At 40.4% G+C, this 12,563-nt stretch overlaps 1 protein-coding gene across 2 annotated transcripts in view; it reads right to left on the bottom strand.

The window, feature by feature from the left end:
* Nucleotides 1–12,563, bottom strand: part of LOC131439451 (tyrosine kinase receptor Cad96Ca) — a 37,335-nt gene that overhangs the window by 5,588 nt on the left and 19,184 nt on the right. For both annotated transcript variants that reach the window (XM_058610453.1, XM_058610454.1), the window contains exons 3-6: nucleotides 4,840–5,063; nucleotides 3,984–4,784; nucleotides 3,535–3,923; nucleotides 3,362–3,467 (exon numbers count right to left, since the gene is read on the bottom strand). In XM_058610453.1, the coding sequence (XP_058466436.1) occupies nucleotides 3,362–3,467; nucleotides 3,535–3,923; nucleotides 3,984–4,784; nucleotides 4,840–5,063 (1,520 nt within the window). The remainder of the gene's footprint in view (nucleotides 1–3,361; nucleotides 3,468–3,534; nucleotides 3,924–3,983; nucleotides 4,785–4,839; nucleotides 5,064–12,563) is intronic.

Below are 12,563 nucleotides of genomic sequence, written 5' to 3'. Positions count from 1 at the left end.
AGCAATATATATTGTGATATTCTCATTTCCTCAGATATCCACTTATATTCTGTACACTCGTTCGCGGCCTTTGACTAAACGCATGCCACCGTCATTCCGCACTCTCACCAACTGCTACACACTAACCCAATCATACTCAATGTGGATATCACATAATTCAGGATACCACATTCTCCCCATCAATAACAGTATTAGTAAATATCAGTTATTAACAATTGTAATTACCGAGATATATCTGTAGTCTACCTACAGAGACCTAAGCGTGGTTTTGATTGAGGCTAACCGCGGTTATCTGTCTTATAAGCTGTCAATGCCAGTCTTCAACATCAGCCTCCATTTATACTTCAATCCTTCAACCCCTTTCTGCTTTACCAGAACAAAAAAGCAATTCAAAAATTTCTGCAGAAAACTCGACACTTCAGAACCCTACATGCTCTAGAAGCACTGAATGAAAACAGCAACTGTCCTGCGCTCCTCTCAATAAATTGCACCAAACATAGGAACGAGTGCGAATAGTAGCGGGTGAAACTCTTTCGTTCGCACACGTTACTTGAATCCTCAAGCACTCCATAACGCTAGACACTCACATAACAGAACACCAGCACGGCCATGCTTCGAAAACCAATTCACTCTCGCACAAAATGCCTCTGTTGCCATATTCTAATCAATTTATAAATTTTACGTGTATGTAACGTATACGGAAGCAGTTTATACTAATTTCTTTGTATACGGAATAAACATGTGTGTTTTTCGGTACTGAAAGTTATCCATAGGACATCAGCTGCTACTCTATCTCGTTCACATTTCAACCAACCATGTGTATTACAAAGCAGTGTTGGCAGTTTTTTTGTTTCGCATGTTTCTGAACTCTAAGCTGAACTCAATTCTTTGTGATTTGAATTTTCCAATATTGACCATGAGCTTAACTCGGTGCAATGAACTGCATGTTGGCCATGGGCTTAACCCGTCGCAACTGATTCTATTAATTTCCAAACATTGAACATGAGCTTAACTCGTTGCAATGTGCTTCGGCCATCGGCTTGACCCGACGCAACAATCTGTTTTTTTTTGTGTTTACTATTCAACATTGACCATGAGCTTTACTCGGTGCAATGTACTCCATGTCGGCTATTTGCTTAACCTGACGCATCTCTTATCGTTTTATTCTTAATATATTTTTAATTCGTCTTAATCATACTTACGATGAAAATGAATTCAAGATTTTCCAGTTCAGTTTATCATGGCAGGATCGCCAATGAGATATTCTCCTTTCCGCAGATATCCACTTATATTCTGTACACTCGTTCGAGGCCTTTGACTCGTTCGCGGCCTTTGACTCAACGCATGCCACCGTCATTCCGCACTCTCACCAACTGCTACACGCTAACCCAATCATACTCAATGTGGATATCACATAATTCAGGATACCACATATATGAGAAAGGCATCATTAGACCACTAGGTGGATTAAAACAGGTTTAAATTCATTTGAATCTAAGTTTGTGGAAATCGGTCAAACCGTCGCTGAGAAAAGTGAGTGAGATACATTTTGGAATATATGACCAACATTTTCGGTGCTTCCGGAACCGGTAATCATGAACCAGTTTGTTTAGTTGACTACTGATAATGACTACCGATTTGTGTAGTTTTGAGACCAGTTTAGTAAATTCTGGTTCCGGAACTACAGGATGATATGTGTAATCAAATTAAATCAGTTTAGATTCCGTTCATCCATCATTTAAATAAAAGGTCTTAAGGTTTTATAAAAACTGCTTGTTTTTTAATGAGATCCGACTTCCGATTTAGGAGATACATGGTGATTAGTGCAAAAGTTTCACATAAATTTTTCTGGGTTTATAGGACTCACAGATTTTGAGAGTCGATGAACAAATAAATTAACTTCAGTTTTTCCCGGTATTTGGTTTGCGATCCCGGAGAGTACCCAAAAATTTTATGTGGAAAGCACTACGATTTAGTGAAATTATTTGTCACACGCATTTGCTGATCTCGACAAACTAATTCGAATGGTATATGGGTGTAAGAAATGATGTTCTACCAACAGTCATTGCTGTAAGCAGTATGAATCAATATAAATAGAAAAATGTTTTGTATTCGAAAATACTTCCATCCTTCTGCATCAATAATTGTTATTCTATAATATACATATATATATATATATATATATATATATATATATATATATATATATATATATATATATATATATATATATATATATATATATATATGTGTGTGTGTGTGTGTGTAAAATTGTTTTTTTGTCGAGTTAAATCGATTGGTATATATTATAGAGCCGCTTCACAGAAGACAACTAATCCATGTATGAGATTATTTCAGAACGTCGCACAGCGATCAATATGACCAAAGCGCTAATCTGGAGCCGTATATTCTATGGTATGGAGGCGACGGCTATATGCTGAGATAAATTAAGGGGTTACACCACTATAGAAAAAATTTGTAGAAATATTTTGGGATCCAATAATTGGAGTAATCCGAATTTTGTATAAAGCACTTTTTAGTATGTATATTTAAGTACAAAAACAATGATCAGTTTTAAAAGCTGACAAACGAAATGGCGGCTTGGTGGCATTTCCGCGAAAGTACTGCATTTTTGATGGCCGGAAACATAAGTCAAGTAAATCTTGACCAATCGATTCAAAAAATTTTACAAAATATTCTCGATAGTTATCTCCACAGAGGTACGTAGGGTTTTTTGTGCTTAAATATACATATTAAAAAGTGCTTTATATAAAATTCGGATTACTCCATTTTTTGGATTATATTTCGCGCGGAAACCATATTCGTCGAAATATTTTTTTATATTTTAACATCTGTGGCAAGTGTCACGTCAAAATATTCATTAGTTTTTAGTACACGTCTGTCTCTCGGAAGTTTTAAAAGTGCTATCGGTGATTTTTACAATGAGTGAAATTATTCCACAAAGAAGTTCCATTAAATCTTCTGAGCGGAATTAAATTTCTGGTGCCGAAATGTTGCAAAAGGTCTTCGGTGATAAATGTAAGTCGCGAGCAAGTGTTTTTGATTTATACAAGTTGAGGGTAGAGAACGCGTTGACGACGAACCACGTCCAAGACGGCCATCAGCATCAACTGATTTGTGTTTTTGAAACGGATGTAATGAATAGGTTTCGATTATCGATGCCGGTAGCCAGATCCAAATCAAAAGTGGTTGCTTCGGCGAAATTCTTTCATACTCATACAACATGATTATTTTTTGAAACAGGTACGCATACACCAGCTGGGATGTTTTTTAGTTCACCAAAATTCTTCAAAGCCCTATGTGATACTGGTACTCTGTAATTTAACAGCTTGTGACTTACTCCTCGTGATGTTAGAAAATCCATTCCCCTTGCCACCTGGTATATGAAGGATGTCAAATCTCCAGATGTTAGAATCTTCGACTTTCCGTGGGTGTTACCGTAGTGCCTGAAAAACAAATATTACGAAAGGTTCACACCACTCGTGAATTCCAAACAACTTAGCATTCACTTACTTCTCAACTCTCGAATTTCGCAGAAATGTCTGCAGTTTGCCCATATTGACGTACTCGAGAATTACGAAGATCGGATCCTTCTCGGTGCAACATCCGAGCAATCGCACAACGTTGATGTGCGGCTCGAGTGACTTCAGCACCTGTAGCTCCGACAATAAATCGTTTCGTTCGGCCTCGCTTGCATTCTCCTTCAGCGTTTTGACGGCCGTTACCGTAATGCCCTCCTTGCCATCGATCTCGGTAGCTTCGCAGCGCCACACCTGACCGAAGGCACCTTCGCCCAGTATGTTGAACACTTTCAGACGATGACGCGGGAATTCCCATCGGTCTTTTATACAACCATTCATGGCCGAGTTGTTCGAGCTGGTCGACGAGAGCTGAGATGTTACCTGGATGGAAGAGAACGTATACTAGGAGTTCGTCACTTATCTTTTATTTGAGGGATTTACCTGCATGTGTCCATTCTGCTCTCGCTCCCATGGCGAAGTGTAACGGTTGCTAAACGCTATCGGGCCGCTCCAGTGGTTCATGCCTATTGAGTTTCGACTATCCTCAGCCGTCGTGCTCGAGTTGATATTGCTACTGAGATTACTTTGGTTTGACTTTTTGGCTTTGTCGATTTTGTTTTTCTTTTTGAGTGTTTTGCTAATGTCGCAAAGATATTTGCGGAACATGCAAACAGCCACTAGGCCTGCGATCAGAAAAATGGCCACTACCGAGATGATAACAGGCAAAACCGATGTAAGCTGATGGCTTTCGTCCGTACCGGGTTTTGTTCTGTTTGGACTAATTGAACTGCCACTGCTGCGCGGGGATGTCGGATGAGGTACTGACGGTGCGGGACTTGCCGAGGCAGTTGCTTCATTTTTGGATACAGGAGAAAGTTTAGTGATGGTTCCATTGTTTGTGGGTTGCGATGCTTCGGTACTGAATTCCAATGATCTATCCGGATATGTTTTGGTTTGCTTAGTAGTAGATGAGACTGAATGATGATTGTTGTCTAACGGCACCGTTGGACGTGGTGGAAACGGTGGCGGTGGAGGTGGAGCTTGTGGTATAGAGCTGATTCCGGGAAGGTGTATTCCAGGAGGCAATATCCTTCGGATGCTGTTGATGTCCGGTGTGAATTGGGGTCCCCTGAAGTTATACACATCAGTGGCATTTTTGCTAAGAATGTTGACGTACACTTCGTTCTTCGATGTGACTAAACCATCCGTAACAGTGACGTACACGAAAAAGTTCTGTCCAGCCTAAAAGAAATGGAATGTTCTGAAAAGTCATCTTTATTTGTAAAATCCCTCCCACTTTTCCATCCAGACTTTCATTCAGATAAACATATCCGCTTCGCGGATCTATCACAAATGGCTGTAGTTGCCCATTTCCTAATGGGTCCAGTCCAAACTCCAGTTCGTCGTTGTCACTATCTTCTGCTCCGACCTGTTTGATCATTGAACCAACGGTGATGTTTTCCCGAATTCGCCAGTTTCGGTCGACTAAAATCACGGGAGGTGTATTAAGCTCTTGTGATTCTGAAAGGGATAAAATGTTTCATTAGATACATTTCGTTGAATATTTTCTTTTAATAAGCTGACTTGTTCATATCTATAATCTTTGAAAGTGAAATTTAGGACATCATTCAAAGAATATTCGTTATTTGTATAAATGAACATACGATAATTTAAAACTCAGGAATGATTTGAAAAAAAATACGTTAATTTATATTTCTTTATATGCTTTTCTTTTAATACAATGCGTTTAAGTTATCAGTCCGATTAAAAATGAAGGTTGTCGGAACCACAGTCGCAAGGCAAACTAGTTTTCTACTGTCCAAAGCAATCTCTGTTGTGGACATGCATAGTTCAATGGGGTTTGGCTTTTCTCGCTAGACATAAAATACCAGCATCAACCGGGTTGACATAATGTGATAGGGAGACTTTTAATCGATATTGCCTTTACTAGACTACGTCAGTAAATGAAAGCACGCTAATGGAGATTCAAAGATAATCTTCGGATAGCAAGTATTGTATCGTCTTGTTAGCATTCAGAGAGCAAAATCTCGTTGTTATATGAAAACCTGAGCTTGGAAAATTATACCGATTTATCTTCGAATATCCCCAAAAGCGTTGTTGATACCTAATTTGAGTCATGCTATGTAAGCCGGAGGAGGGAACATGTTATCAATGATTCATGAGTTTGACAAGTGTTTACTTACGTTTCAATGGTCAAACTCTATCATAGATGTGGCTTTTCTAATGCTATGGTTTCATAAACAACATTCGAATTGGATTCGCAACCGCTTCAAAAATTCGCCGGATAAGATAAGTACTGGGAATTCCTAAAGATTCCAAATTACTTGTGTCTATAAGAGTGTTACAAAATTTAAATTTCAGCGCGTGTTACCTTTTTTTATATATATAAAAAATAGGTATAGAAATCGCTCAAACTTTCGAAAATTTTTCCGAGGCCCGGAGGGCCGAATGACATATATCAATCGATTCAGCTCGACGAACTGAGCAAATGGCTGTGTGTGTGTATGTGTGTTGTCAACTAAGAGGTCGAGATCTCAGAAATGGCTGGACCGATTTTGATCAAACTAGTCGCAAATGAAAGGTCTCCCCGTCACCCAAAACGCTATTGAATGGTTTTGAGATCGGATGTTTACTTTTTGAGTTATACGAAGTTTTATGTCAAAATTTTCAGTTTTTTGACAGTATCTGTCACAATTGACCTTGAAAACAGAATATGTTTTCAGACTTAGATTCCGCACGATAATACCTATCCAACAAGCCATAGATTGTTAAAATCCGTCAATTTTTAACGGAGATATCGAAATTTTTGTGTAAACGACTTTTCCCCTATTCCAGCAGTAGAAGTTTTGAGCGCTGTCTGGCAAAGAAATGCTTGGGAACAACATAAAACACGATTTTTTATACTGTTACATACATTTGGTTTTAAGTACCCAAAAGACTGTGTACAACATGATATTTTGCCTCGGACCGATTTTAGCACGGTTCGTTTTTGGCAACATAATCGTTCGAATATGACATATGTAAGCCAGACGAATTTTCGAGTTGAAAGCAATTCCATAATTATATTGATTTAAACGACTTACAGAAATAAATGCTGGAAGAAAATAACAGCCATATACCATTCGAATCAGTTCGTCGAGATCAACAAATCCGTGTGTGACCAATAATTTCACTCAATTTTTTTCGGAGATGACTCAACCGTATTCTACAAACTCAGATCCATATGAAAAATCGTATACTCCCAAACAAGACTCCTGAATTATGTTTGGTTCCGACCTCTGGTTCCGGAACTACAGGATGATATGTGAAACGAAATTAAAACTGCGTAACTCATTTTACTCGTAGATGGCTGAACCGATCTAAGATTCAAATGAAATCTAAGAATCATCTAAGATTCAAATGAAAAGTTTTAAGATTCTATAAAACATCTTGCTTTTCAGTTAGATCCAACTTCCGGTTTAGAGAGATACATGGTGATTAGTATAAAAATGTCTATTTCAAATAAATTAATCAGATATATCGGGTTAGCAGATTTGTATAGTCGATAACCAAAAAAACTTATTTCATTTTTGGTTGTATTCAGTTTTCGATTCGGAAGGTATTCAAAAATTTAATTTGCGCTACGATTTCTCAAAGATGTCTGCACTGATTTTAAAACATTTTAAATCAAATGTAAACTACATAGCTATTCAAATAAATTTGTCTGACTTCGGCTATACCGAATTTTGAATTCCGTTTCCAGTATCGAATCGTTTCTCAAAGCTCAATCGTTTTCTAAAAAAAAGCCAAATCGAATTTCAGAAACAAAAGTTCAAATTAAAATAAATCCAATTTTATCCAATTCTGACTTCCGATTCTGGAATTGTAGGATGAGGAATTTTTAAAATTCAAGGCGATATAGAAGATAACAATCCCGAAAAGATTCAAAGTTGGACTCAAAAATATTGCAATTTAATCGTCATATGGCCATACGATTGGGTTTGGGTTATGCTGGTTCCTGAATACCGGCTCTGGTAGTACCTTAAATTACCCTAAACTCTAAAGTGGAAATTATTTCGACATATCATGGAATGTTTAATCGATTGTTACACTTTTAGATTCAAATTCGATCCGATTTGCAGTTTCGACATTACAGAGTAATGAGTGATTAAAATCTCAAATTGCCACTTGAATCGACGGACATTAGAATAATGTCATGAAAACTGAAACACCGAAGAATATTCATGCAAAAAACACATGCGGATTGATAAAAAAAAGGTATCATCTCACTGCTAGGTGGATTAAGCACGTTTTTTGGATACCATACACGGAACGACCGAAATCAGCATTTTCGCGAAAAATTTAGTTGATTTGCTGATTTTAGTTAGTTATTTTTTGAGACAACTAAAAAATTCTTACTTTTGCTAATTTAGATTTTTTATTCTCATTCCCTTAATAATAATAAAATATTTGTTGAAATGACTATTTTTTTTAGTTGAATTCTTAAATTAAACGTGCTGTCATTTCTTAGCTAAGGCACATTTCATTTCCATTCAACTAGTTTTTTAGTTGAATCAAAGAAATAAAATGTTGTTTTCAATCAATATGAATGGTTGAATTGGCTTCTGCAATCTGCAGCTATATGGCGCCCTGTCACCGAAACGGTAACACCGTAATGACTACTAGCCACTAGATGGCACACTACTGCCGAAAAAATTTCAGACGCGGTTGTCTATTCCATATTGGCAGGTATAAATACGATGTTGTATTGGAGAAAAAGACATAAACGAAACATAAACATCTTTTTGATTTTTTTTTCTTTTAAATCACTGTTTTCTTCATTCTCACTGAAAACTTTGAGCACTCGGAAAACAAAAACCTGATACGAATACTTCATCACAATTAGAGTGAAACATTCGAAATTCACTTCACTGTTCCGCGTAAAAACATTATTACGCACAATCGCTTCAAGTACGCACAAATTCTGAATAAGTACGATTTCCACTAACAGTTTACGACATTTTTACATATCGGTTTAGAAATTCAAATAAAGATATATCGAACACATGCGAAAAACATCAAAACAATTTTCAAGCAGTTTCAAAAAAACTGTCCTTTTTAGCTTCTTAATGGATTGTTTTGCTTTGACACTTCTCGTGAGTTTTTGGCTAATAAACTTGTTAATAATACCCATTTCAGTTTTGTTTTCTTTGTAATTATGGTGATAGATAAATAGAAACAAATCTTCTGATTTTAATAACAAAATTAGTTCTCAATGAGAATTTCGTGTTGGATTGAAATATTGCTGGTTTGTGTCCAGGATATTCACCAACTAAACATATTCTCTAAAAATAAGAGTTTTTTCAGCAAAGTAAATTCTCAATTTTAACTAATTTTATAGTTATTTTGGAAATTTTGTTGTTAAAATCAACTAATTCAAAAACAGTAATACGAATTAGGCGCAGAGCTAATTTCGGTCGTTCCGTGTAGCAAATATACAAATTTTAAACTCAAACGTTGAAAACATATTTTCGCCTGCGTAGTTGAAAGTTTGTATTGGAACTCACATTTTACAAAAATAAAAATCGTCTGGTAGTCACTGTATAGACTAAACAAACAGTATGTCATTTTATTAGGAAATTAAATAAGAAAGGAAACTTTCGAAGACCGCAATAGATCCAACGATTATATAAAAGGTAATTAAAGGAAAACCAAAAAAAGGACCGAACATTATTTTGTATAATTTGCACAACTGTTGCTATTGGTCTTGATAAGATTTGACTTTCTTTTCTTGTGTTATAACGGTTGATCTGGGATGTTTGATGTCTTCACAGAAGTTACTCAGCATATTATGAAGATTCTTTTTAAATGAAAAACCTTCGTGTGTGTGTGTATGTGTGTGTGTGTGTGTGTGTGTGTGTGTGTGTGTGTGTGTGTGTGTGTGTGTGTGTGTGTGTGTGTGTGTGTGTGTGTGTGTGTGTGTGTGTGTGTGTGTGTGTGTGTGTGTGTGTGTGTTTTTTTTTTTTTTTTTTACAAGGTGAAATACCTACTTATGTACTTTCCCAGTTCACGCGCTCAGTAGTTGTCAAGCTACCGCTATTGTGAACCAGCGAGTGGGACTGGCTGAACCTTACCCACTAAAACACCTTGGACATCTTGCCTTGATCCCCCCGGAACTAAGCTAAGCTCAATACTTCGGGGGAGGCTGTGCTCATGCACTTCTTCGTTTGGGAGAAAATGAGCTCCTGCTCTCTATATACATCTCGGCTGTGCTCATGCACTTCTTCATTTGGAAGAAAATGAGCTCCTGAGTTTCTATCTTTATCCCTCTCGATCCACCTTTGGCGCCTCGACAACCCAATGCCGCTACGTCGCACCGCACTACTCAACTGATCCCCGACGATGGATCTAGCCTACACCGACTGAGAGTTTCCCCTTTTACGCCACGCGGGACACCCGAAGGAGTGCCGAGGTCTGCTCTGCGATTCCGGTTGGAGCATGGCGTCCGGTTCGCTGATGCCCCGACGACTCGAATCGGTGTTGTGGCGTCTGCTCAACTAGTCCCCGGTGATGGATCTAGCCTACACCGACAGAGAGTTCCCCGACGATGGAAGTTCTCCCGAAACCGACGTTTTCGATACCCGTCCACGGCCCGACCGTAAGGATGCCTGGGTCGATCCAATGATGCCGGTTGGAGGATGGCTTCCGGTTCACTGGTGCCCCGACTATCTTAACGGTGCTACGCCACGATCTACTCGTCTAATCCCCGAAGAAAGATCTAGACTACACCGACGGAGAGTTCCCCGGCGAAAGAGGCTCTTCCGACACCGAGTCCCCTGTTGCACCACTCGGGACACACGAGAGAGTGCCGAGGTCGGTCCGGCGATTCCAGTTGGAGCTTAGCTTCTGGTTGGCTGGCGCCCCGACGACACAAGTCGGTGTTGTGGTGGCTACTCGACTAGTCCCCGCCGAAGGATCTAGCCTACCGCGACAGAGAGTTCCCCGACGCTGGGAGTTCTCTCGAAACCGACGTTTTCGATACTTGTATCCTTACGATGCTATGACGTGGTCTACTCATCTTGTCCCCGACGACGGATCAAGACTACACCGACGAAGGAAGTTCTCTCGATCCGACGCTTACTCGCTGATCCCTTCTCCATATTCGCTGCAACTCCGAGAGTATCTGTGTTACCACTTTGTTTACTGCATTCCAAGTGCCTTCTTCACGACACATTTCCTCAGATATATTATCCACCCTTAGAGCAGGCATTTCTCTACGTACTTCCGCAAACCGGGGACAATCGAATATCACATGTTCTGGTGTTTCTTCAACATACTCACACTCCGGACAAAATGGAGACGCGGCGTGACCACACCGATGCAGATACTTCCGGAAACAACCATGGCCAGATAGAAACTGCGTTAGGTAGAAGTTTACCTCTCCGTGTTGTCTATTCATCCACGGCGACAGATGTGGAATGAGCCGGTGAGTCCATCTACCTTTCTCCGTACTGTCCCACTCCTGCTGCCACTTCGCTATCGAATCGATTCGAACCATCGTTCGCACGTTTCTGGTGGTTCTACGCTGATAACACTCGATATCCTCCGCCAGGGTAATGCAGATTGGGATCATTCCAGCGATAACGCTTGCTGCTTCCGACGATATTGTCCTGTAGGCGCTCGTGACTCGTATGACCATAAGCCGGAATGCTCTGTTGAGCTTTTCACGGTTCCTCTTCGTTTTCAATGCTGTTCCCCAGGCAGGAGCACCATACCGTAGTATTGACGAAGATACACTGGCTAACAGACGTCTTGTGCTGCTTTTCGGGCCACCGACATTTGGCATGATCCTCGTTATTGCATTTATCGCCTTCGCGGACTTCTCGCAGGCATAGTCGACATGGCAGTTAAAGTTCAACCGGTTGTCGATCATCACTCCGAGAAGTTTCAGAGCTCGCTTAGTTGAAATCGCATGTCCCCCTACATCTATCTCGATACGCTGGATCGACTTGCAGTTGCTCACCAACAACACTTCCGTTTTGTGGTGAGCTATTTGTAACTTGACTCCGTTCATCCAGCCCTCAATCGTGCTTATCGTCTCTGTCACCGAGGCCTCTACTTCTTCCAGAGACTCGCCCATCACCGTTAACGATATGTCGTCCGCGAAGCCCACGATTTTCACTTTCCTGGGAAGTTTCTGTGTCAAGACCCCATTGTACATAGCGTTCCAGAGAGTCGGACCGAGAATGGATCCCTGAGGGACGCCCGCCGTCACTCGCACTGACCTCTGTCCTTCGTTCGTATCGTACACCAGGATTCTATTGTGGAAATAGCTCTTTAGGATTCGGCAAACATAATCTGGGACCCGCATTCGGTGTAGTGCTGTGGCGATGGCCTCCCAGCTGGCACTGTTGAAAGCATTCTTCACGTCCACTGTAACCACGGCGCAGTATCGGTCACCTCTTCGCTTCTGTTTGGACGCCTTCTCAGCGCTCTCAAGCACTGTCCGGATTGCATCAATCGTCGACACTCCTTGACGGAAACCGAACTGCATGTTCGACAATCCTCGTTCGCCTTCTGTGCATTTCATCAACCTGTTGAGAATAATTCTTTCCAGGAGTTTCCCAAGTGTGTCCAGCAGGCAAATAGGCCTATACGAGGCAGGATTACCCGGTGGTTTACCTGGCTTCGGCAGCAACACCAGCTTCTGGATCTTCCACATGTCTGGGAAGTTGCCTTCGTTCAAGCACTTCTGTAACACAGTTCGGAACATGTCTGGATACGCCAGAACCGCGGTTTTCAACGCCACGTTTGGTATCCCATCCGGGCCTGGAGCTTTCTTGGCTTTCAGTCGTTTTGCGGCTTGTGTAAGCTCTTCGTTAGAAATTTGCCGATCAACAGAGTCGGCTTCTTCTTCCCCATACGGTGTTGGTGGCCAAGTAGTCGGGTCGTGCTTCGGGAAGAGACACTCCACGATCTCTTTCAACTTGTTCGGGCACATCTCAGCTACGGTGGACGGAC

The sequence above is a fragment of the Malaya genurostris genome, chromosome 3 (genome assembly GCF_030247185.1).
Source record: "Malaya genurostris strain Urasoe2022 chromosome 3, Malgen_1.1, whole genome shotgun sequence".
Classification (NCBI taxonomy): Eukaryota; Metazoa; Arthropoda; class Insecta; order Diptera; family Culicidae; genus Malaya; species Malaya genurostris.
This window is presented reverse-complemented; position numbering and strand designations above follow the sequence as displayed.